Here is a 27,668-nt window from a genome sequence, read left to right as displayed (position 1 = left end):
GCAATACAGCATAATATCAGGAGGTGGCAGTGTTGCTTGTTGTACAGAGTCACTCGGTACTGAGCGCTTTTTGTGTGTTGTCGGTCCTGAGGTAGAGAAGGCGGTCTTCCCCCTTCCCTCCTTCTTAGAGCCTGCCAGCTTAGGGTCCGCGGCTTGAAAGGCACTGCCAGTGCCGGAGGTCCCTGCCGACTCAAAGGTACTACGCTGCAGCGTGGTTGGTACCGAAGCGACAGATGGAGTCGAGAGACACTTCTTCTTTGGCGTGGTCTTCAGGGGGGAGTGTTAGCTCTCCTCTTTCCACATCCTTTAGAAGACAGGTCCCCTCCCTGTGGGGTGGAGGAGGGGTGTCTGTCAGAAGCTGCATGTGGTGACAGGGCTGCCGGAGAAGTCTGCAAACCCAGGTCTGAAGCGGGACAGAGGGACTTCTCCATTAAGAGGAGTTTCAGCTTAAGGTCTCTGGCTTTTCTTGATCTGGCCGTGAGACTATAGAATTTTTGGACTTTTGGGGCACATGAATTTCCCCCAGGCACCGGACACACTGTGAGTGTCAGTCAGAAATTGGAATTGCCTCCCGGCAGGAAATGCAGCATTTAAAGCCAGGAGACGCTGGCATTTTGAGGGAAAACAATGTCACTTAAGGATTTTTTTTTTTAAGTGGGGAGAAAATGAAGAAAAGGGAATCAACTAACCTAACTACTCTAAAACTACGTGACTAATCTATCTAAACTAATTCTGAGGTAAAAAGGTGAGCGCTCTGCTAGGGCTCTGACTTGGATCAAGGGCAGTAGAGAGGGAACTGAGAGGGGAGGTGGCCGCGCAGTGCTAGTCAAGTGCCGACACAGGCGCAAGATGGGGAGAGTGCATGCACAGCACAGGTAATGCTGTCAAAACTCTCTGACTAGAGTCACACGGCGCACAGTTACCTAAAGCAGAACACCCATAGGGACACTCCTCAAAGAAGAACCAGGTTCAGCACCATTTCCTTTTATAGTGCAGAACGATCCCTGATAGCATTCCAACCAAATCTGGGTTGGTTCTAAACACTTAAGAGTCTGTTTATTCCACAAACTGGAACTGTGTTGTAACTGGATCCCCCCACTCAAAGGCAACTGAAGACCTGATGACGACTTAATGTAAAGTAGCACGAGAGAGAGGTTTTCTGTTGCCCTATGATATTTAACCTTTAAGGGCCTGGTAACTATAGGACACTTAGCATGTACATTTAAACTCAATGAACATTAAATCCCACCAAATGACGGTAAATCCTTTCTCATCATCGTATCCACTCATTATAGTCCACACCTGAACATAGCCATTATATGAACAACATACCCCCATATCTCAATGTCTGTACTTTGCCCTATTAAACTTTTACCCCCAATCGAGAAGATTACAGATTATGTATTCCTTACGCCACCCGTTCCTAAACCGAATTTCGCACCCCTTGATAATCTGTACCTTATTCCCTGATAACCAGAAACGTCTATGCTTAAACTCTGTACCGTTTTCTTTTTACTTCAACATCATCTTAATAAAATTATTATATAGTGTGACAAAGTCAGGCCAGACGGCAGCAATAGGGTCCTGGAAGATCGATATATTAGCCCTTTTTTTAGCAGCTGAGAAGGGGTTACCTCAAGTCAATCAGGGACACCTGAATCCAATTAAGGGCTGCCTGAGGCCTTTAAAAACCCCTGCGGGGCTGGGGGGAGGGGAGGAGAGAAAGACAAGCTGCTGCCAGACTAGTGACAGCAGGGAAATAGGCTGCTGTAGGGTGAGAGGCTGTGCTCCTTCCCAAAGGGCAAAACAGCCAAACCTGAGTGCTTGCTAAGAGAAGAACTGACACCTAAGGTACCCCTCCCCCTCCGCCCCCACAGATTTTGTTTAGAAGACTGTTTCCATTTTGTTTGGTGGAGGATCACCCCTCAGGCCTACCCTGAAAATACAACCAAGGGAGCACAGAAGGGAGAAGGCAAACCCTGTCTGAGTGGGGCTGATTACCCCAGGCCCACCATCGCCAGAAGGGGAAGCGCTAGGGCTGGCAAGAGAAAGGAGGTGCCTTGACACAATAGCTTAACACATCATGTCTGAAGACATCAAGTGATCAGGTGGAGTTATGCAACATCAATAAATTAAAAATCCTGGACTTCTGTTTATGCTTCTGAATGTTTTGACTCTGCTGAGTTTACAGGAAGAGCAGCATACCAGCAAAGAGTTTATATAGTAAAGATTTTGTTCAATAATTAAAAATTTCCTTTTGAAGTGCTTAAAGTAGGTTGGAAACTGGATTATTGTTTCTGACACTGTAGCTATAACTGGCAGAGTTGCAAATAAATGGCCCAATCCTAATCTCACTAAATCAATAGGAGCAAGACTGGGACTCAATGTCACTTATACGGTGGCACGACTAGCAAGAAGATCCAAATACTCCTCAATTTAAAAAAAGTGATTGTAAAATACAAACTAATGTTTCTCCATGAAGAGAAATACTTCCCAAAAAGTGAACCCCCCCAAAAAAAGAGAAATAAACAGGACTCGTGTTACAATTCCTTATACTCAGGGACTTCAAAGGAGAGTGGCAATTCACAAGATGATGAACACTCTACCAGTGAAAAGAAAAGGAGTATTTGTGGCACCTTAGAGACTAACAAATTTATTTGAGCATAAGCTTTCGTGAGCTACAGCTCACTTCATCGGATGCATGCAATGGAAAATACAGTGGGGAGAATTATATACACAGAGAACATGAAACAATGGGTGTTACCATACACACTGTAACAAGAGTGATCAGGTAAGGTGAGCTATTACCAGCAGGAGAGCACGGGGGGGTGGGGGGGGTGGTCACGAGGACGGGACCTTTTGTAGTGATAATCAAGGTGGACTATTTCCAGCAGTTGACAAGAACGTGTGAGGAACAGTGGTGGGGGGGAATAAACATGGGGAAATAGTTTTACTTTGTGTAATGACACATCCACTCCCAGTCTTTATAAGCTCTGACTCTGCTATCAGCAACCCTGCTCTCTAAACCAAAAGGCAGCTAGTACAGAAGTTTCTCCTTCTTGTTCATGATATGCACTAGCAGATGTTCTACTAGAGTTCATCACTAAACAATACGAGATTCAGAAAGGTGTATATTATCAGTGCAATCACACAGACACCGAAAAAGCTGAGTCCCTCTGACAACATACAAACTGGTTTAAGAAAGGTTTTTACAGGTTCAATAGACATTATTTTGAAGGAAATGGAATTCTCACATGTCTATCCAAGATAAAAGTCTCTACAGGGAGGCAGAAGAGCAACTCAGAAATTTAAACAAATCTAAGGACAAGGAAAAAATATTTCATGTATTTATTTCCCATACGCTTGGCTCCTCTTTTGATTGAGAAACATGAATGGTAGTTTCTTGAATTAAGTTCTGTGTTTAAGATGAGCAACATTTGAGAATTCACTCCATTTTACTATTATACCTAAAGCTGTGTTATCTAGTTTTTCCACAGTTTCCAAATTTTTATATGAAATCCTTTACACTGCTTTTTGAATATCGTTTAGATAGGTCATTTCCCCCACCCTTAAAAACTAAAGTTATTAGCTCCCTTGAAATTACACCTAGTATTAGTGCCAGTATTTAAATGATTCTTTAAGAAGGTCCTCTCTGAAAAGCAAGCAATTTTCAAGGTGTCTGAAGTTAATGACCCAAATACTGGGCATCCCAAACTACTCGTCGCTTTTGAAAATCTTAGCCAACAATTGCAGCAGCAGCTGCTTTGATGCAAAGATGATTTTTGCTTTTTTCCAAGAATCACAAAGAACTTTACAACCATTAATTATCAATTTCAACAACACTTCCGTGAGGTGCATGTGATCTACCCCACTTTATGGAAGAAAAAAATCCAGGTTAAGTGATTTGCTCAACTCTGTGGCACAGCTGGAAACAGAATAAAGACCTGCTAATCCCCAGTCCTGAGCTTTAACCACTAGACCAGGGGTTGGCAACCTTCGGCACATGCCACATCAGGGTAATCCGCAGGCATACCCCCTGCAGCTCCCAGTGGCCGGGAATGGTGAATCTCAGCCACTGGGAGCTGCAGGGGACAGTGCCTGTGGACGGTCAACGTAAACAAAATATCTCGCGGCCTGCTAGCGGATTACCCTGATGGGCTGTGTGCTGAAGGTTGCTGACCCTTGCACTTGATCAGGATTCCTCTTATCCAGTCTGCCTCCTGGCACTGTAGGGCTTTACACTGGTGTAACTCCACTGACTTCAATGGAGTAATGTATTGGTGAATCAGGCACACAGTAGTGTACACGTTATTATTCTTAAATTTGTCCTAAAAATTGTCTGTCAAGTTTCAACTTGAATACCTCCAGTGATGGCGAGTGCATAAGCTCTCATTCTGACAGTTACAAAAATATCCTGCTATTTAAAATAAATGTTTCTTGATGCAATTTAATTCTATTATTTCTTTTCTGTGTCTTTTGATGGATAAAATTAAACTGCTCCCTTCATCTACAACTTCCTTGTAAACTGCCAGGCAAAAAAGCTTGTTTTTATTAATTACATTTAAGAAAAAAAAATGTTTTAAACCAAATGCAGCATCCGTCTTTCCCTAGCTTTTACCTGAACTCTTGTCAATGAAGTCCATGGACTCTTCACTTGCACTACAATGACTGGAGGTTGCTTTTTTCTCTGCATCCTGTTCAACATCGGATCCAGTGTGAACTGATGAGTTTGTACTCATTGGTGACCGTGGCATATCTGTCAAGGAAATCCTTCGACCAGTGTTGCTCAGCATAGATTTGCTCATTAGAATCTTGGGTGATGCTGTCATGTCGAAGTTCAGTTTGATTTTCTCTTGTTTGTCTGTCTTTGCAGTTCCAGCTGCTGGGTTTGTAGGGTCTAATAACATTTGGTATTGGTTGTTGGGAGTATACGGTGTCCGGAAAGGTGCGTAATTAAATACTCCAAACTTTCTACGAATATTCTCCACATAAACCTCCATCTCTTGCATTGCACTGTTGAAGATGCTTTTAGTCTTTTTCACAGAAAAAGGAATTTCTTTAGACATGAGGTAGCAATTATTTATTGGAACCCAGGCCCTACATACAAAACAGTAAAAAACAAAAAGTAAAAAGGAAAGGTATAAAATTAAATTCTGCATTGTTTATTTGAAATTGCTAGTTTTTAGGCCAGATTAATTTGTTTTAATATCAAAACATCCGAAGACCAGCACACAATGTATCTTCTAAAAATTTTGAATGTCCTCTTACTTTAATTAATCTTGCATAGTTAGTAGGGTTTTTTGGTAAATAATTTGTGTTTTAGATTACCACTAATGTATTTTTTGACTCAGAAACACAACCAGTGAAATGACTCCTTACCTAGATAATTCATTAAGTCTGTAAAAAGATCCCCTAAAAAACAATCTTCAGATCTAGACTAGCTGGGGTTAGGGACAAAGCAGAAAAGCCTATCATAGAGTTTGTTTTAAAAGGACTGTTTAGCAGTTGTGGCATGCACATTCTTTACAGTGTAAAACTGTATACATACTGTGTAGTAAAAAGAAAAGGAGTACTTGTAGCACCTTAGAGACTAACCAATTTCTTAGTCTCTAAAGTGCCACAAGTACTCCTTTTCTTTTTGAGAATATAGACTAACACAGCTGCTACTCTGAATACTGTGTAGTATACTCTGAAGTTCTATCAGGACAGGTGCAGTAGAGAGGTTTGGAGAATTTATTTTATTTTGCATGATTTCATGTAGCTATTCAACTCCAGACCCACCAAACCCACAGGTGACTGTAAAATTCCAGGAGCTCTGACTTAATTATTCCATAGCCATAAGAGTATATAAATGCACGGCCTCATACAGCCCTGTAGATTCATGTTTTTCAATTCTTGCTAAACCCACTGTTAGTGGTCACTGTATCCTCTATCTAGTAGAGCTCTGACCAGGCTAAGCAAAATGAATTAACCAAACTCTCTCTGGAGCAAAACTGGCATTTTAAATGAGGATACTACATTTTACAATGTGAGTTTTTCATCCAAAATGATGCATTTATTCTTACACTGGCCAGAGAATGGACACAGCCACTTAAAAGGCCTTTTCCATCTCTAACATCCATGATTTTTCAGCCATACAAAACCATCATCTTAACAATTTACTAAGGACATGGATATGAAAGATATCTCCTAATTTTAATATGTGACAAAATCTTAATTTAAAAACATTTAGATAGATTAGATCAGATAAATACATTAAATAGTACTGTTCCGGCTATTACCATCAAACATTCAAAGACAGGATAGTGTAAACAACTTCTGACAGTGCAGAATTATCACAACAATTTAGAAAGCACAGCCAATTCACACATATTTTAATTGAATTCCCACCTGTCATGTTGGCCAAAGAAACGGGCATCGACTTGCCCATCTTTATCCCTCAGTGCTTTAGCAGGCCAGAATGGAAAGCCTTTGAGTTTAGCCCAGACCAAAGGGTGGGGATTGCTCTAGAAGAAGATGCACAGCACACAGTGAGAAAATATTGTAAGCAACATATTATTTTCCAATTTCTGACACACAGAGTGGTTTTTCATTTTATTCATTATTTAGATTGCAACAAGGCCCACAATGCACAAGCACTTTCCAAATAAGAAGGAAGATAGATCCCTGTCTGGAAGAGCTTATTACTCAATGATTATTTCCATGAATTAACCAATCACTATTCTGGAAACTGTATATTATTATGCAGCTTTTAGGTTTATGCATATCCCAGCAATTAGAAATGAGCCTTTATAATAATTGTAATTATAATTTTTAAAAATCAAAAATGTCAACCAAATATAATATGTACTTATGAGAAATCACAGTAAACTCATCAAAATAATGTAAGCAGCAATTCTTTGGAACAGCACCAGCACTTCTACACATTCAAATTGGATATTCTGATATCTTTTTTCCTTTCCCTGTCCTAAATGTTTGTTGCACTCTGTCTAAGTATGAGCCGGTCCTGCAAGCTCTCATTTCCCCTCAAGCCAAGAGAATTCTGCATGCAGAAAGCTTGAAGAGTCAGGCTCTTGGACTATAGGTTTCTCCTTGAGAAGTTGTGTCTTAATTTGTGTCTGTTATAGGTTATGCATACCTGGTGTAATATTTAAAATGTCATCATCAGAAGACATGCAAGCTACATTTTCAAGGCCAGAAATGCATATTCACATATTAAAAATCCTGACCTGCCTCCAAGTGTCACGTGTAAGCACAGATGACCCAAGAATAAGGATATATTCTTTGGCGGCCAAGGGAATAGGCAGGAGAAAAGTCAATTTTAAAACATTTCCATCATCCAGTACTGGATGTCAACACCACCTGTAATCATCAGACTGTACATATCCTTTGTAACAGTGCACAGTATGACAGTCAAGCATCTCTGATAAGATTAAGATATGTTTAGCAAAATCCCTAACTTCTGTGTTTGTTCCCCAGAACTGAGAAATCCATTTGGACCCACTATGAAGAGTACGGATGTGCAAAACAGCACAAGTAACTCAACTTTCGACTTTTCATATCCATTGCAGCCACAATAAGCAGCTTTTTAAACTTTTCCCCTTGGTCCAGATCCATAACCACTCACTGATTTAAAACGAGGGGCACACGAAACAATATATTCATACACACTTAATGGTAACTTTTTTGCTTAAGAAAAGTGTTAAACTACAAAAATCTTTGACTTACACAAGGCTCACAAAACCAGTTCTCTCGTTTTTGGCAAGCAGCTAAATAACATTCTGGACACACTTCGATTTCATTCATCTGCAACAAGAAGGTGAGCAGCTACTGCAGAGTTCAAAACAATCTAAGCTGTGATTAAAACATTATTATTCTATTCTTTCTAGGATCCTGCTATTGTTAGGAGGAAAATGTGCAGCCACAGATCACTCTGTAGATAATTATACTTTTTGCCAAGTCATTACAACATGGTTTTGAGAAGCATTTGCTCTTCCCCATATTTGGTTACGGGAACATCATACAGAACATTTTACATGTGAAAGATACACTGAAGGATTCTGATGAGGTATTATTCAGGACAGATGAATCAGCATGATTAAGCTCCATATACTTCTTTTTAAACTAAAACTAAGAAAAATTTACCATTGTTAAAGTAAAATGTAATACTTCTCTACGCATCATAGGTGGACCCGAGAGTTGATAAAATAAATTGTCATATCATAGATCACTCTTCAGATTATATTTTATCACTGCCATGTGTCCCAGTGACAAAAATAAAATCTTAGTTTGAGAAGGAGAGAAGACACTTCATTCATAATCAGATATAAAATATTTTATTCCTCATGTAAAAGGTTTTTTTAAATAAACAAATGGAGAATTTCAAGAAGATCAGACACCATGCTTTTAATTTGTATTATTCAGAATCACCAAGTTTTCAGAACTTCTTTATAAGAATTGGGGGCACTGATGGGATGACCCAGAGGTGTAGAAATCGGTGAGTTTAGATACAAAGGGTCAGATCATTAGACAATTTGCAACTGCTGTGGGTCAAATAAATTACGTTTACAAAATTCAGTTTTAACTTTCTAGTGCCAAATGCTCAGGCCCAGACTTTCAGAACTGCCATTGCGTTAATGCAATTGCAAATGACCATTTACACATCTGACTAGTTAAGACTAGCAAATTTAATTCAGCAAGTTTAAGACTATCATACTTAAAGACTGAAACTATGATTAAATAAAACATTTTATACTTCACACATGAATCTATAAAAATGTCCTTTCCATTTTAATTGATATAGCCAGAAAAATTAAGTTAACTGGGGAACACATACCTCATGTTCACAGATTTTGATTATGACTTTTGCTGTTTGTGTCAATTTGTGATTTCCTAAGGGAATGATAAGGAAAGAGGATCAACTAAAATGACTGTTGTCCTAAAATTAGATTAAAGTTTACATTTTCCTTCTAAAAAAAGTTAAATATTCAGGTAAATGAGATCCATTTGAAAGGAAAAACATCTAAAAAAGCATTTTAAAGTCTGTATAAATGTAGTGCGTGTGAAAGCAATATGATATCATTTCCTCCTTAATCCATGCATAACATGGCAACAGCTATGTGAAAGGTTTTCTCTAAACACCCCCTCCCAGTCAGTTTGCATTGGGATGATTCTGAGGGATACCATTCAGAGTCATGTTTCAGTCTGGAATTCTCTCTCGTCTGTTCCAGCATTTGCATGGAGATTGTTAAATAGCAGTGCAACTGTATTGTTGAGGCGCTTCTTTTAACTGATACATGAAATATAAAGTTTCCTCAAATAAGCTTTTACAAAGCACCCCCCATTCTGCATGCCCCTGAAGAACACACATTTTAAGTTGGGACTGTTGGTGACATAATGAGCACAGATAGTATTTGCTCTTGTGACAGTTCTCCAAACATAACTCTATTTCTTTAGGCACTAGAGTAGTTAACAGGTAGATATTTTCAGCATTCACCAACTATGAATCTAGAAACTGCTCTACTATTACAGTTCTTTTCACAATTTTAATTTCCTGGAAGCAAGCACACACTTACCCCCATTGTAAATAATGCAATTGTGCAAAATCCATTTGGCATCAGCCAAAAATGCTTCAGTGCAACCATACATTTTCTTTTTAACATTCTGCAAAGAAGAAAATCAGAAATACATGAGGAAGCAGAGATAATTTATCAATGTAAAGCACGTCCCCCCTTTTTTTAAACTATTTTTCTTATCAACCACCCAATTAATAAATGTTAGTGAACACAATTAATCATGTGGTTGTTAAATATGCAAGAACTGTTTTCAGAATCAGAACATGCCCCAGGTACTTTTTTACTACTCCAAAAGGACATTCACTATCAAAATGTACTTCACATAATTAAAAAAAATGTATAAGAGGCATTCAATAATTATTTCAAATTTTAAAAAATAGGTAATTCCCTGGTATGATGTGTATATGGTATACATCTGTATGCAGTAAATTCAGTCTCCAGTTTCCTCTACTCCCCAATTTTCACTTTACATTACCTGCAATTACTGGGTTAATGGGTCAAGAGAGTTTTAAAAGATAGGGGCCATGTTATAGCATACCTAATACAATACAGTGGTTTGGATTCCCTGGTCCACCCATGGTACAAAGTGAAATTAAAGCAGACAAAGATGTGTGCCGCAGAATTCACCATGTATAGGGGGAAACGTCTGCCTACAGAACATCATTGGAGGTAGATCTACCGCCCTCTGAGCCAGAAAACCACTACCTCACTCCCAGCAGGAAGGGAGGGAGTGTGTCATGGCAAAGAAAGGGCATGGTGGAGCGGCCTCTGCCATGTTCAATTCTATTCTGGTGTAAAAACCTTGAGGAATCTCACCTCTGTGGCATAAATTAAAGCTGACCTTCTGAAACTTTAACTTATGATGGGGCCAACCGACTGAGAATCAGGGGGTCATGACTGATTCTTTGGCAGCCTTCCTTCTCCCCTGGGAACAAGCTGAGCTCAGATACAGTAAAGACTATGCAGTAACTATCTGCAGATTTACCCACAAAAGTGAGACAAGGACCCAGTAAGGGCAGGAGGATTAATTAAATAGTAAAATGGTATTACACTGATTTTAGAAACAGGTATCATTAACACAAATCAGTACCAAAATACTTACAAACAGTATAAAAAACCAAAACAATCCCAACTAAAGTAACTGAACTTTAAAATAAAGCTTCTTCCCCTAGCTGCAAACCAACCTTTTCTAATGTACAAAGGTCCATTGGATGAAAGATATATTCTGCATAATCTGGGTGTTGATCCAGTGAAACTGGCTTTTGAAATGGCTCTGTCTGTTAAAAAGAAAAAAACAAGCAAACCACATATTACCAATACCAAACAGCTTCACCAGCCCAACATTTGCAATTCCTGCCCTAAACCTACTTCTAACTGGGAGGTCTGAGCAAAAGTACTTCTTTGGAACTACCGATAATACAATTAATGAAGAAGAAAAAGGCTACAACAGAACAGAATGGACCAAAGGGGGTTCATTTCATGGTATGTTCAGCCTCTGGTAGCCACAGGCCTGGATTTAAATCATTTTTTTAGAAACAGCTATAAGAGCATAAGGCCTCCAACTTACGCTTTTCTAAAAACAATTAGGAAGTATCAGATATTGTATTTTTCCATCAGGCTTTTTTGGGATAGACTGATGTTATGTACAGTACAAACCACTTAAGGGGGGAGAAACAAATTTAACCCAATATAAGGATTGTTGCACAACTAGGACAGTAATTCTGCTCAGCTGAGATACCTGAAAGATTTCTGGTCTTTCTGACACTCAAACCCTGACAGTGCCTCATTTCTCCTCAGAATACCTTTATCAAAGGTGGCTTAACAAAGCAGAACTGTTTTAATTCTCCCTTATTAGATGCTGTTTACAGCTAGCCCACTTCAATCTCCCAGTACCACAAAATCCCTCAGAAACTTGGTGGCTCTGTATTTCTCCAGCTGCCAAATTTTATCCTAGTTTGCAGGGAAGAGGGAGAAATTCAGACAGATTTGCGTTACCTTAATTATTTCATGAACCAACTGGTTTCCTGTGACTGAATTACAGAAACAGGGAACCAATACAAAATAGCATTTTATTTTAACACTGAATTCTGCTTAATAAGGGCAAAACTCTCTAGACTGGGTCATCCTGATTAGGAGGATCCTATTGCACGCACGCACGCACACACACACACACACGGAGAGAGCGAGTGAGCATTTTGTTGTACCATCTATTTTATATTTCAGGATATAAATAATAAAAATCCTAACAAATAAAAGGCACACAGTACCATATTTTTCTAGAATATATGGACTATAATACTCCAGAGATAATCAGCTTCAATTTAAAAATACTATATCTTGATTGACAGGTGTTAGTCACAAGCCTGAAGGAGGAAATACCCCAAATATATTCATTAAGCAAAATCTTTCTAGCTGCATTTTCAAAATGCATAGATAATAATTCTTGGCATACTCTTTTGTAAACGAACAATGTAATTTTGCTTCTGAAAAGCAGCAGTTATAATTTCTAATAGCTCATTATAATAGCAGGAGATTTACAACACCAGAGTTAGAAGATTTTCAAAGGACAAAACTCAACAATACTCAAGATGATGGTCTTCCTAGAAACTGCTGTTATTGTTTTGCTAAAGTATTTATATAAAAGAGATCAGAACTGGTAAGAGCCAATGACTCAAACTCTTGTTTTCACAACCTTACTTCTTACTGTAATACTGTGGACCCACAGTCATTTTCTGAGTTTCCGGTTCTATAATATCGTCTGTGTAGGAATGGGAATGGAAAGCAGTTTATTAACAAAGGATTTGAAACAATCCTTGACAAATCATCTAGAAGATCCTAGTCAAATTTACTTCTTTATCACTAGTCCTTGAAATCCGCACAGGCTTGCAGAGGGAGAGTGGGATGAAGGTGACAACTGAAGCCTCCTAAAAGTTCCAGACCTAAGGCAATTGAGGGATAAAACTAAGACGCCGAGACAGACTCCTGCATGTCAGAGCCACCTTAACCAGCCTTCTGAGGATTCCGTCAGCAGGTGGTGTACTGCTGGCTTAGAACAGAAGAAATTGCTAGGAAAACGGGGTCATGGCTGGACCACACTTGCAATTTGATAATCTCTGGCTGTTAGAGTAGCTCCTTGGAGCCAAAGGCAGCCAAGCACAATTTTAAAGCTGCTCTGAGTTCTGTCAGTTTCTGAATCATCCCCCGGCCAGACCCAGGATCAGGCAAAGATTAAGCATGACATGACAAGTCTGCTCCATACCACTCCCCAATCTCAGATTCCTCTGTAAATTTACGGGAGCAAGCTAAACTGATAAAACAGTTTTAAACTGATATACGTCTGTCCACACGGGGATCCACACTGGTTTAACTAAACAAGTGCAAGATTGTGTAGAAACATGCCCTCTGCGGAGACTACTCTAGACCCTAAATTTATCTTGCACATGTACAGAAAAGTTGCAAACTAAACCAATACAAAGCAGATATAAACCAATGTACCACCACCCTTTTAATTAAATCAATGCAACTTTGTGGTTAGGCCATGCCGACAGTTGTAGCCACCGAGCAGCAATGCCGCTAGTGAATAGCTAGAAAGGATTCCTTCCCGTAAGCCCTGGAGAAACATTCAAGCACACGATTTTGCTGCTAAAAAAAAGCAGCAGCAAGCTTTGACTGTGTAGAAATTGATGGCTTAGGCCCTCATTTCCCATTCACCTTTGTTGAGTGGGAAGTGTTGAATTCTATTTTGTAGTTTCACTATATCTACTCTAAATATTGTTAAACTGCTAGCTTAATTCTTCCTTCAATTTATTCCTCAATTAATCCCTGGATCTCATACAGCAACTGAAAAACTTTAGGACTGTTGAACTTGACTGGGACTCATGAGATTTAGGTTCTGTGCCCAGTTCTATCACAGGCTTCCTGGGTGATCTGGGAACAGTCACCTAAGCACTCTGAGCCTCAGTTTCTCCATCTATAAAATTGGGCCTACACCTTACACATAGTGTGAGGTTTTTGATCATTCAGACTCTATGGTGAATATCAAAGACTATAAATAAAATACTTAAGCAGAAGAACAACATTATCATCCAAAGCTGTGCTAATACTGATGCTGTCTACACTGATACCAGGAAATCTTTCATTTTACATGCATACCAACAGATTACCCATCACCATAATAAATTACATTGCTGTTTACCATCAACAACTACAGATATATGTGGGTGACTAACTAGCTCAAAATCAAATATACAATAAGCTATGCCATAATCAAGATCAATAAAAGGAAACAAACTATGCAGAATTAAATTATACATACAAGTCTAATATAAAAAATATTCTCCTTACCCCTGGCTGTTTCATTTTCTGTAGTGCAAACTTGAGCAAGTATGATAGCTGTTCAATGGTGAGCATTGTCATAGCTTTACTCTGCGTTTCTATGCATTCTGCTACAGTAATTTTCTACAAATTAAGATTACAAATATTTAATCAGAAAAAACTTCTTGATGACTGTTTTTCATGACTATTTTACATTAAAATGTCCCTTCATTATTCAAGTAGGTGGTAAGAGCCATCCCATGAAACTACTACAGTGCTGACAGTGTAACACAACAAATATAACTTATTTCTCAGAAATTTCTTTTACACAACATATAAGCTGAATATATCAGAAAAATTTTAAAAAGACAAGAAAATTATATCCATTTTCTACTACATTATTAATTAATTATTATTATTATTAAAGTGAATATGGAGTACTTCAATTCCCAAATTTGACTATGGAATTATGATATGAATACTTAAGAAAATTATCCAGGTTCTAACCCAATAAATGCTCAAATTGGTATGTGGGATTTACTAATATTGAAATAATGAGACAATGTACAGTTCTGTTCCCAAGAATCACTGAAAAAGTATGAGTAAATGTTTACTTATTCCTCTCAAGAAAAAATAATATTAATACCCACTGTTTTGTAGGCCCAACAGAGCAATTTTTTATGCATTGCTGTAGAGCTGATCTGCTCACTAACGGAGGGAGCACAAGTTAAATTAGCCAAACTCTGCAGAATTAGAGGTACTTGACAAAGTGATAATTCTTTGAAATGTAGCTTCTCTCCAGACGGGAAAACAAAGGAAGCTGAAGATTCAGGTTAGAAAACGAAAGTTATCTAGATACTCAAGACAACAGAAGGGTCTTCGTACTACCCCTTCTACTACCTTTTCCAAGGTGCACTCACAATAACAGAAGTCCAAACAGAGTAAAAGGAGAACTAATTCTGATTGTGTGACAATTTCCCTCGAATCTCAAGAACACGAGACACATACACAGGTCCTTATATCCAACTAACCTCACACTCTGGGCAAAACCAATCACCCTCTGGTTCCGCTGTCAGTTTCAGACACTTAGCATGATAAACCCGAGGACAGAGTTCACAGCAGAGGACCTGGCCTTCCCGATGACAAACCCAGCAATAGAAATCATTCCGTCCATCCTGTGGTACAACATCAACAGGGTCTGTGGTGAGTGGCTGCTTCATATAGTAAAACGGACCATGTCTTAGTTCTGACTGAAATGTAGGCAAGAAAGACAGGTTTGGTTTCAAAACAAATCTGTATTTTCAAGTAAGTAATAAATAAACAACAATATTCATAATAAAAAACAAACAGCAGTTTACAGAGCTCGTTTAGCATTTGTGCAGGTACATTATCTCATTAAATGCAGAAAGGATATTTGTAAATAGGTTTACTCTCTACTGATATGCAAACTAATGGCTCACACTGAATTTATGACTGAAAACAAATTGGGGAGATAGAGGGAAACAAGGATACAGCGTGTAGGAGACATAATCCAGTAACAAAACTTGTAGATACCCTCATATTCAATACAGAGATGTGCCCTTTAGAGGTGACAGGTCTCCCAATAAGGAGCAATGCAAGCTAAGACTTGCAGTCTCCACAACTTTCCTTACAGCAGGAATTGGCACTGTTGCGATAACTGTTTGCACAAAAATCCCCTTAACTATAAATGAAAGTAGTTCAGTGCTGGCATAGTTCACGGCAAAATCATCATCAATAGCATTTCAAAAAGCATGCCTGACAGGGCCAAACTGACCCCACGCTCCCTAAATTTACTAGTCCTTTGTTGAAGAGCTGCTAACATGCCCTGGGAAATTGAAAAGAATATTCCATTAGGAATTATTCCACTGATGGCACTTAATTTTCTATTCTTTTCCACCTTCATTAATTATTAGGGATAATTTGAAAAAAGTTATCCTAATTTTAGACAAAGTTTATTCACTATTATTCCTCATTTATAGTCAAACCATAATATTGTGTGTGACATCATAACTGGTTGCTCTGGACATGACTAATATCACAAAGGCCATCAGTCTCATCAACTCAGATTGTGATCTTGTTAGATTTCTAAAGCTACATAGCTGAATAAAGGACAAAGTAGGTGGTGCAGGAAGTAATACTCTTCCCTCTGTATCATTCCAGCTGAAGGTGCTTTTTTTTCCAGAGATGTAGACAGATCACTTTTAGCCTCTAAATATCCCACAGCACTTTTGGCAAGGGTAGAGGTTTTAACAATACTATCCTAGTCAATTTCCAGTATGGCTGATATTATATTCACCTGAGATTTCAATTAAATCTGGTACTACTCATCTCTTTCTATCCTTAAGTGATATGCAGCACTGCTGTGCACTGCTAAACAGGTACTGTGGGTTTCCACCATAGAGATGGGTTAAGTGGCTCCCCCTGCTCACATGCTTTTATATACAGTAATATAACATTAGAGGTTATGCATATGTAATACATATACTAGTAAAGACTTCTGAAATCGTGGGATTAGAGATACTGTAGAAGGCATTATATACACTAGGAATTGGCTGTCAGTTGTTGAAATTGTAACAAACTACAAATGTAGCTGTGAGAGTGAAAACCCCAAGTGCAAAGGGAAAGCTGTAATTTGCACTGCTAAAACATACTTAGTACTTGAGCAAGGGCGCATGGGTGCAAATTAGTTTTCCTAGAGTACACTTGGGGTTTTCACCCATCCAGCTACTCTGAGTACAGATCACCAACAGCTGAAATAAGTGCAAATTCCCAATGTAATTTAAAATACCTTATGACTTCACTTGGGGAATAAGCAGCAGATAAATTTCCTGAGCAAAGATACTGTTTTCATAAAAACTTCCTTAGAAATCCACACCCAAGAAAGACATAAGAAAATTGTCATAACTGTTTCTAAATAGGTTTCAGAGTAGCAGCCGTGTTAGTCTGTATTCGCAAAAAGAAAAGGAGTACTGGTGGCACCTTAGAGACTAACCAATTTATTTGAGCACAAGCTTTCGTGAGCTACAGCTCACTTCATCGGATGCATGCACTCAATGCATCCGATGCAGTGAGCTGTAGCCCACGAAAGCTTATGCTCAAATAAATTGGTTAGTCTCTAAGGTGCCACCAGTACTCCTTTTCTTGTTTCTAAATAGAAGTTTCAGTTTTCTAGAAGTCATGGGCAACTAAGTGTTAACATGATGGTGCTTGCATCTTTTAAACATTCATCACTTCCCTTCCTTTGAGCCAGGCTGAGCAGCTGAGCTGACCAGTGAGATACATTCATGGGGCTCAAAAAAAGAGCCTGAAGGACTGAAAGTGACAGACTCATTTGCCTAAAAAAAAGACATCCGCACACTTGGTTTCTGACCATAGCAAAATGTTCTAATATATTAAAATTCAGCATTGAACATAGTAGTAACCCTCCTCTCGAAAAACTTGTTTTCTCTATGAGTTAAAGCAGCAGCTTTCCACGCTCTCCCAGCTAGTCAAGTCAGGCTCGAGTACCTAGTTTCTTGGTTTTAAAAGGGGCTTGCTTATTGCCTATAGTCTGTATTTATATTAAGTTAACATGAGCTGACTAATAAAATAGAAAAACTAAAGAAAACTACAGTAATATTTACAAACCGATTTGGAAAAATCAATATGATGCTTTACCCAGTTGTGTGAAAAAGAGTTATTGCTAGCTAGAAAAATGAGCTGCAGCCAAGAAGGCTTATGTGATAACTGTCTAGTTAAGAGCTCTAATTTTTCAACCTGTTTTATACATGTTCTCTGACTCCATAACTCTTTGGTTACAGATTCACAGATTTCATGGCCAGAAGGGACCACTAGGATCATCTAGTCTGACCTCTTGCATAACACAGGCCATAAAACTTTCCCAAAATAATTTCTAGCATGTTATCTTTCAGAAAAACAGAATATTCCATATGTTTTATTCTAACAATTCTAACATTGGCATCAAGCAGAAATGGACCACTTAAAATTCAACATACTCTCAGCCTTCTTTGTACATTATAAAGCAGCAAAAAGGGTATAAAACAAATTTCTACACCAGTCTTCAGATTACCTTTAAGGGTTAATAGGACAGGCGGTCAATTTACATGGTAAACAGTTCACTTTCAGAGTGGCTCAGCAATAAGACCAACAGATTCACTACAAATCCCCAGTTTTGTCTTATCAAAAACAAGAAAGAAATCAAGAATGCCCATTAATTTCAGGGTGGCTTTTGGACTCCACTGCTTTAGAAAAAAAATTTCTCATTAGTTGCTTGCAGATAAATGTGAAGTGATTATTTGGCACGAGAAAGTAAAAATTAAAGAATAAAGCATCTAATATTTAAAATGGAACTTAGGGCTGTGAAATGATTAAAAAATTTCAACATGATCAATCGCAAGTTTAAAAAAAAGTCCTAATTGCAATTTTAAATCATACTGTTAAACAATAACAGAATACTATTTATTTAAATATTTTTGTGTGTTTTCTATATTTTCAAATATGTTGATTTCCATTACAACACAGAATACAAAGTGTACAGTACTGATGACGGGTTCTGCTCGATAATGATCCAAATCAGTGTGGATCATTGCAAGTTCATTTTCATCATCATGAGTCAGATGCCACCAACAGAAGGTTGATACTCTTTTTCGGTGGGTCATGTTCTGTAGTTTCCACATCGGAGTTGCTCTTTTAAGACTTCTGACAGCATGTTCCACATCTTGTACCTCTCAGATTTTGGAAGGCACTTGAGATTCTTAAACCTTGGGTTGAGTGCTGTAGCTATCTTTAGAAATCTCATATTGGTACCTTCTTTGCGTTTGTCAAATCTGCAGTGAAAGTGTTCTTAAATCAAACAACATATGCTGGGTCATCATCCAAGATTTCCCTAATACGAAATATATGTCAGAATCCGCATAAAATCACGGAGCAAGAGACAAACAATTCTCCCCCAAGTTGTTCAGTAACAAATTTAATTAACACATTTTTTTTAACCAGCATCATCTGCATGGAAGCATATCCCCTAGAATGGTGGTAGAAGCATGAAGGGGCATATAAATGTTTAGCATATCTGGCATGTAAATATCTTGCCATGCTGGCTACAACAGTGCCATGAGAATGCCTGTTCTCACTTTCAAGTGACATTGTAAATAAGAAGCAAGCAACATTATCTCCCACAAATGTAAACAAACTTGTTTGTCTTAGTGATTAGCTGAACAAGAAGTAGGTCTGAGTGGACTTGTAGATTGAGTGGATTTCTTTTACCTTTTTTACAGTCCAAATATTGGTAATAAAAATAGTAATATAAAGTGAGCACTGTACACTTTGTATTCTGTGTTGTAAATGAAATCAATATATTTGAAAATGTAGAAAAACATCCAAAAATATTTAAAATAAATTTAAATTGGTATTCTATTATTTTTTAACAGTTAAAACTGTGATTAATCGTGACTAATTTTTTTAATCTAGTTAATTTGTTTTCCATTAATCACTTGAATTAACTGCCATTAATTTACAGCCTTAATGAAACTTTAATAAGGAGATAGTGCACAGAAGCCCAGTTTTCAGAGGGCACACAAACCACCTTCTGAATTTGTTCCAGCAGATCAGGTAAACTCTGAACAGTATCATATGGTGCACCTGTAATTTCACCTGGACACAGAAAATAAAAATACCCACAATGAGGGTGACCCTTTGATTCATCTGGTTTGATTTAGGCAATGGCCACTAACCAGTGATTCGGGGAAAAATTCCGGGGGAATTCAGGGGAAAAGCACCTGGATACTTGTCAATGCTTGTAACAGAGGTAAGGGGGGAGAGGAAATCCTTCTCAGACCTGGGTTTTGATTTTCCTGATACTATTTCCATATTAATGATGACAAATATTGTTATGAATATATTTTGTCCTTTTAAAAGATCCAGCTAAATTAATTAATTTATAATATATTCCTCAATAACTTCTTTTGCTCAGAAGTCCACGTGTTGGCAATATGCTAAGAAAAATAGCATTTCATTTGATTGGGTTTAAATTTCCTGGGTTTTGGCTTCACAGCGTGCCCCTTGTTTCCACAGATATTAGGGAAGACAAAGGCCTATTAGCTATCTTGTACATTCACCACAATCAGCTAATGGAGATCTGCAGTACAAAATGAAACTGAGTGAAGAGGAGAAAGCTCAGGTTCATTCTCATCACAGCCTTTAATTATTTCATACGCTATTATCGCATTAAGACAATGAGTTCCGTTACCTGCTCTTTATTGTTACTGTTCAATAGGCCAGGTTTCTTTTTCTTTTTAATAGGGCTCGTAGATGCATCTTGCGGGGAATGGCCATTGGAAGAGTGTGGAGGGCTGGGAAACTTCCTCTTTTGTGCTGTGCGTTCGGCAGAGCCAGGATCTATAACGAATACATTAACACATTTAAAGAGTCCATAATATACTTCCTGAAATGTCTGCTGAAAATGCATCCAATCAAGACCTACATAGCTCTGCAGTTTGCATTTCTTTACTGTTTCACTGAATAGAGCACTATTTCTCAATCTCTCTTCTACAAGTAGTTGATAAAACTGATAGCTGGGACATAGCTATGCAATGCTCATACATGCTGTTAGAAAGCTCTCAGCTTACACTCAGGATTAAATTTAAAATAAACTTTTCTTGTTTTCATGAGTAATTCTGAAGCATACGGGATACAATGATGAAGCGTAGCAGTGAACAGTTCTTTACTAGGGTTATACCTTAAGTTTAAGAAGCAAAGATACACCGATATTTGTAATTCTTGATAGCAATAGGTCAAGTAACACAGTGGGAACCAGAGGCTATAAAGCTGAAGAAGGGGAATATAGGAGTCACAAATTAATATGTGGTAAATGAGTAGTCCAGATTTTCTTCCCTTTATTTCAATAAACCTTTGACATTTTTGATCTAGGAAAATTTCACTTGTCTCTTTGGTCCCAAAGATATCATACATATGTCCCCAAAACAGTAATATTTGTACATTTATGGCACATATCATTTCAAGATCTCAAAACTTTTTCAAACATGAATTTTTAACATCATAAGATCCCTGTTGAAGTATCTACTAAATAAGCCACAACTAAGCGATGAAGTAACTTGTCCAACATCATGCAAGTTTGTGGCAGAACCAACTATAGAACCCTAACTGCTCTAACCACTAGACTACACTGTCTCTCAAACAAAGTTCCTCCTACTAACATTCTCCTTCAAACTGCTTATAACTGTATCTGTGAAAACCAAGCAAAAATGTGAAGGGACCGGGAAGAAAGATTCAGCCCCTAAAACAACCTGACCAGCTTGCTTAAATGAACACCCATCAAGTGAGCCTTCTTTCTCACATTAAAAAACAAACTAACCAGCTACCAACAAATGAAGCCTCCAACCAGGATTTTAAGCATTATCTGTTCCCCACTGAAAAATTAGGTAATAGGTTTGAGATCCTCAAAGGACCTATTATAAATTTTGAATTTATTACCGTTTTTATTCTTGGCCTCGATTTTTGTGTTTGATTAAGATCTTTAAGAGGAATTATTTATGGTCAAGAAAAGGTTAACCTGTATTTAAACTGTCTCTTGTGAGAAAGGACTGACAGTGAGTCAAAAGATACTGGTGGAAACACAATATATGAGGACTTTTGATTTTTTTTCCTTGTTACCAAATTGAATTGATTTCTAATGAACACGGAAAGTTTGGCTGGGTTACAAAGAATTTACTGCCATATTTTAGAAGGTACAATTAAGTGATCAGCCGTAGTAGACAATCAGCTCTTACTGAATAAGTCTAGCATTCACCTTTGGTTTGTCAAATTACTTAACAGGCTTAATTTAACACTGGCTTAAATTTTCCTTAAACTTTTTAAATGAACAAACAGAGCAGTAAAAGTCTGAAACAAAACAGGTTAAAAAAAAGTTTGGGAGACTTTTCCAATGGGTCTCTTCAGTCACTTCTCCCCTTCATACAAATGCCTGCCAAACTGAGACAGGTCTATACTTAAAAATCAGGGCTGTGAAAAATGTTGTGTCTTGATTACTGCGGTTAGGTTGACGTAACCCCTGGTGTAGATGCGAGAAGGTCGAAAGAAGAATTCTTCCATTGACCTAGGTACCACCTCTCAGAGAGGTAGATTAACTATATCAACAGAAAAACTTAGGAAGGGTCTACATTATGCACCACAGCTGTGGCTATAGTGTAGACATGGCCTAACACTAACCATTTCTAACATGAAGCAATTTTGCTGATTTACAAAACATCCCAAAAGATGTAGCACTCTTAACTAAACTGTATTGTGAGACCTGTTTAGATCCAGAGGGATGCAACAGAATTACATAGATTCATATGATATTGCACATCACGTCACAGAGTTCATACTGAAATGGCAGGACAAAATGAACTCCAGAGTAACATTTACTGTTCATCAGCAAGTCCATCCATCCTCTTCCTGCATCACATATGCACACAGACACACACACACACACACTCCCTTAACATCCACCCCCGTAGGGCCTAGTCTAGTCTAAAAAAGTTTTGCCATTCTTAAAAAATATTTTTGCCAATATAAGCCTAATCTCCATGATGAAGATTTGCCAATACAGCTAGCGTAAACAAGGGTATGTGTGGCAGCCGCCCTCCTCCAAGGGAAAGGTAAGATCTCCTTCCTAGTTCATCAATATCTACCTTTACATTTCTAAAGATGTAACCTGTTCAGACACAAGGCATTCTCTTTCTCTCACAACCTGAGGCAGAATGGACTAGCTCCACAGCACTATCAATGCTTAACACCTTGTCCAGGACAGTCTTTTTGTTCTGTGCTAGTAGAGTGCCTAGCACAATGGGGTCCTGGAGCATGAATGGGGTTCCTATGCACTATGGCAATAAAATCATAGTAATAATATGCTGGGTTTCACTGAACTAGTGTAGCCGCACTACTCTGGTGCAGCATGTATAGACTAGGTGATTTGCACTGATGAACTTACAGCAGTGTAAAAAAGTCTCATCGAGACATTAAGGCCTAAGTGTGACACTGGGAATTAAATCTTGGTCTGCCACAACTATGCAGATCATTGTCAAAAGACTAACGTATGTCTGCATATTTAATTTTCTAAATGTCATTGACAGAGATTGTGTGTTTTATACAGCCATGAGCAATCAGACTAGCTAGAAAAAGTAGAATGGTGTCCAACCAGCTACAAAAGTCATGTGCCCCAGACAGTTACAGACAGTTGCTCATGTAACTGAACATTCTTGGCCACAAGCCCAGTCACAAATACGTGCAGAATCTTAACACAGCTGCTGATCTCAGGAAACCAACAGCTTGAGAAAATAAATACTGAGAGGCTGAAGCAATTAAGTTTGCTCATTGTGCAAGTTCAGGAAATGCTCCAGCAAGGATTGTACTACCAGCAGAAAGTATGTCTATGATATTGGGATGTATTTGGATAATGCACACACATCACAGACTTGGAGAAGAATATAAACAACTATGGAAAAGAGAAACTGTTGGCTAAGAAGGTGCTTGTGCTAGCCCAAACATATTTATGAAAACACCAACAGAATCTATCCCAATTAGCAATGAACTCTTCTCAGCCGGGGTCAATCAAACAACAGTAATTATGATAGGCTGATTAACTGAGAACGAAGAGGATGGTGGGAGTTAATTGCTGGAACTAAATATGTCTTCTAATGTTAGAGGCAGTACAGCAGAAAGTGATTATCTGGAATTTTCTAGACAGGGCAGTTATTTCCCAGGACAGGTACAGTGCTGTGTGGCATCTCCCAGGAGGCCCACAAGCGCTGTAGCAGATCTCTGGCCAGTGATTATCAATCAACAACATGATGAAATAAAATAACCATTTAAAATAAAACCACCGCATGCAAAAACAAGAAAATCAGATGGAGGAAGGTACAACCAAGAAAAGGCACGTTCAAAGGACTATTCATCTGAGGCCCTACCTACATCAGAAAGTTGCACTGGTTTAATTAAAGATATTCTTTTAAACTAGTGCAAAAGGCTGTGTGATCACTTTTGATTTAAGAGTGGTTTATTTTGGTTTAGTTTAAATAGATTCCTAGTCTATTTAAACAAAAAACTAAATAAAACTGGTTTAAACTGCCTAAGAATAGGGTTAAGTTAACTCTTAATCAGCAAAATAAGAATGACCACACAAGGGTTTGCACTGGTTTAACTAAACTGTTTTAAAAATCAATTTAATTTAAACCAGTGCAACTTTCTTGTGTACACAACACCTGAGAATATTCTTTAGTGAATACTGAGAAGTGTCTTGAAGCATAGGTGCCGACTCCGTGGGTGCTCCGGGGCTAGAGCACCCACAGGGAAAAAATGGTGGGTGCTGAGCACCAACAGCAGCCCCCCCATCAGATGCCCCCCACCCCTTCCAGTGCCTCCTGGCAGGCCCCACAGATCACTGCCTCCCCCTCCCTCTCTCTCCCCCTCCCGCCCGCTGCAAACAGCTGTTTTGCAGTGTGCAGAAGACTGGGCAGGGGGGAAGGGGCAAGAACACGGGGTGCTTGGGGGAGCGGGCAGAACTGGGCAGGAAGAGGCTAGGTGGGGGTGGGGAGGGTAGAGGCGGGGTGAGGGTGGGGCCTTAGTGGAAGGGTGGGGGTGGGCCCTGGGGCAGAGCCGGGTTTCACTGAGAACCCCCCGGTACTTTGGAAAGGCGGTGCCTCTGCCCTGTGGAAACAGTAATGATATCTCACAACCATCACATAAGGTACGTAAATGCTGCATTATAATTTTCATTTGACAATGAAAAAATGGAGGCACAGAGGGACTTGCCTGAAGCAACTGAGCAAGTCAGAGTCAGGAACAGACTGGGCGCCTCCAAGCAGTAAACACGCTCCCACCACATATATATCAATATAATTTAGAGCAACTGATTGCCACTGAAACAAAACTGAGGTCTATGTAGAAACTGTTTATAAGCAGAGCTGATGGTGACATCTATAGTTAAGGCTGCCTGAGACCTACCACAAAAAGTGCTTGTTTTCAGTTCCTTACAATTTTGCCAAACTTTAATAATTTATTCTAAAATTTTACATGCCATGTCAACTTCACCCTGAATGTTTTTGAATAGTTTCAACAAAACCAATTCCAAGAACAAAACTGTGAGGATACCGAGTTTGGGGAGGGAGGGAAAAGATGGGGAGAAAAATACAGGAGTCAGGGGAAGATGGGTAGAGGGGTAAGGTTGGGACAGACTGAGGGAAACAAGATATAGAAGGGGTCAGGTTTGGGGAAGGCCAAGAGACAGGGGCAGAAGGTTCTGAAACCGCTAGAGCACATTCCCATCCAGAACTGGGAATGGAATCCAGGATTCTGGAGTCTCTACAGTCCTCTGATGTAAAACCCATTGGCCAAATATGTTTCATTCCCTGCTGGCCCAGATAGACACTAACAGCTGATTACTGCTACCAGTCAGTCCGGAGACTCCGCTGGTTGGAAGGCATGAGATGCGATGTCCTGAGGTTGGGGGTTCCACGACCACCACTCCCAAGAGGAGAAGGCAGGTGGTGGTGGTCGGGGACTCTCTTCTCCGGGGGACTGAGTCATCTATCTGCCGCCCTGACCGGGAAAACCGAGAAGTCTGCTGCTTGCCGGGGGCTAAGATTCGCGATGTGACGGAGAGACTGCCGAGACTCATCAAGCCCTCGGATCGCTACCCCTTCCTGCTTCTCCACGTGGGCACCAATGATACTGCCAAGAATGACCTTGAGCGGATCACTGCGGACTACGTGGCTCTGGGAAGAAGGATAAAGGAGTTTGAGGCGCAAGTGGTGTTCTCGTCCATCCTCCCCGTGGAAGGAAAAGGCCTGGGTAGGGACCGTCGAATCGTGGAAGTCAACGATTGGCTACGCAGGTGGTGTCGGAGAGAAGGCTTTGGATTCTTTGACCATGGGATGGTGTTCCATGAAGGAGGAGTGCTGGGCAGAGATGGGCTTCATCTTACGAAGAGAGGGAAGAGCATCTTTGCCAGCAGGCTGGCTAACCTAGTGAGGAGGGCTTTAAACTAGGTTCACCGGGGGAAGGAGACCAAAGCCCTGAGGTAAGTGGGAAAGCGGGATACCGGGAGGAAGCACAGGCAGAAATGTCTGTGAGGGGAGGGCTCCTGCCTCATACTGGGAATGAGGGGCGATCAACAGGTTATCTCAAGTGCTTATATACGAATGCACAAAGCCTTGGAAACAAGCAGGGAGAACTGGAGGTCCTGGTGATGTCAAGGAACTATGATGTGATTGGAATCACAGAGACTTGGTGGGATAACTCACATGACTGGAGTACTGTCATGGATGGTTATAAACTGTTCAGGAAGGACAGGCAGGGCAGAAAAGGTGGGGGAGTAGCACTGTATGTAAGGGAGCAGTATGACTGCTCAGAGCTCCGGTACGAAACTGTAGAAAAACCTGAGTGTCTCTGGATTAAGTTTAGAAGTGTGTGCAACAAGAGTGATATAGTGGTGGGAGTCTGCTATAGACCACCGGACCAGGGGGATGAGGTAGATGAGGCTTTCTTCCGGCAGCTCACGGAAGCTACTAGATCACATGCCCTGATTCTCATGGGTGACTTTAATTTTCCTGATATCTGCTGGGAGAGCAATACTGCGGTGCATAGACAATCCAGGAAGTTTTTGGAAAGCGTAGGGGACAATTTCCTGGCGCAAGTACTAGAGGAGCCAACTAGGGGGGGCGCTTTTCTTGACCTGCTGCTCACAAACCGGGTAGAATTAGTGGGGGAAGCAAAAGTGGATGGGAATCTGGGAGGCAGTGACCATGAGTTGGTTGAGTTCAGGATCCTGACGCAGGGAAGAAAGGTAAGCAGCAGGATATGGACCCTGGACTTCAGGAAAGCAGACTTCGACTCCCTCAGGGAACGGATGGCCAGGATCCCCTGGGGGACAAACTTGAAGGGGAAAGGAGTCCAGGAGAGCTGGCTGTATTTCAAGGAATCCCTGTTGAGGTTACAGGGACAAACCATCCCGATGAGTCGAAAGAATAGTAAATATGGCAGGCGACCAGCTTGGCTTAACGGTGAAATCCTAGCGGATCTTAAACATAAAAAAGAAGCTTACAAGAAGTGGAAGGTTGGACATATGACCAGGGAAGAGTATAAAAATATAGCTCGGGCATGTAGGAATGAAATCAGGAGGGCCAAATCGCACCTGGAGCTGCAGCTAGCGAGAGATGTCAAGAGTAACAAGAAGGGTTTCTTCAGGTATGTTGGCAACAAGAAGAAAGCCAAGGAAAGTGTGGGCCCCTTACTGAATGAGGGAGGCAACCTAGTGACAGAGGATGTGGAAAAAGCTAATGTACTCAATGCTTTTTTTGCCTCTGTTTTCACTAACAAGGTCAGCTCCCAGACTGCTGCGCTGGGCATCACAAAATGGGGAAGAGATGGCCAGCCCTCTGTGGAGATAGAGGTGGTTAGGGACTATTTAGAAAAGCTGGACGTGCACAAGTCCATGGGGCCGGACGAGTTGCATCTGAGAGTACTGAAGGAATTGGCGGCTGTGATTGCAGAGCCATTGGCCATTATCTTTGAAAACTCGTGGCGAACCGGGGAAGTCCCGGATGACTGGAAAAAGGCTAATGTAGTGCCAATCTTTAAAAAAGGGAAGAAGGAGGATCCTGGGAACTACAGGCCAGTCAGCCTCACCTCAGTCCCTGGAAAAATCATGGAGCAGGTCCTCAAAGAATCAATCCTGAAGTACTTGCATGAGAGGAAAGTGATCAG

General features: G+C 39.8%; 1 protein-coding gene across 9 annotated transcripts in view; it reads right to left on the bottom strand.

Annotated features, from left to right (window-relative positions):
- Positions 1–27,668, bottom strand: part of ZMYND8 (zinc finger MYND-type containing 8) — a 125,650-nt gene that overhangs the window by 42,399 nt on the left and 55,583 nt on the right. For 8 of the 9 annotated variants that reach the window (XM_077831660.1, XM_077831662.1, XM_077831665.1 and 5 more), the window contains 9 exons: positions 20,155–20,303; positions 14,921–15,139; positions 13,920–14,033; positions 10,760–10,852; positions 9,576–9,663; positions 8,837–8,892; positions 7,729–7,806; positions 6,391–6,506; positions 4,619–5,097 (listed from right to left, as the gene is read on the bottom strand). In XM_077831660.1, the coding sequence (XP_077687786.1) occupies positions 4,619–5,097; positions 6,391–6,506; positions 7,729–7,806; positions 8,837–8,892; positions 9,576–9,663; positions 10,760–10,852; positions 13,920–14,033; positions 14,921–15,139; positions 20,155–20,303 (1,392 nt within the window). The remainder of the gene's footprint in view (positions 1–4,618; positions 5,098–6,390; positions 6,507–7,728; positions 7,807–8,836; positions 8,893–9,575; positions 9,664–10,759; positions 10,853–13,919; positions 14,034–14,920; positions 15,140–20,154; positions 20,304–27,668) is intronic. The other variant, XM_077831661.1, reaches the window with a different exon arrangement.

This window comes from Eretmochelys imbricata, chromosome 13, assembly GCF_965152235.1.
Source record: "Eretmochelys imbricata isolate rEreImb1 chromosome 13, rEreImb1.hap1, whole genome shotgun sequence".
Lineage (NCBI taxonomy): Eukaryota > Metazoa > Chordata > Testudines > Cheloniidae > Eretmochelys > Eretmochelys imbricata.
The sequence above is the reverse complement of the archived record's forward strand: the minus strand, read 5'-3'. Positions and strand labels throughout refer to the sequence as shown.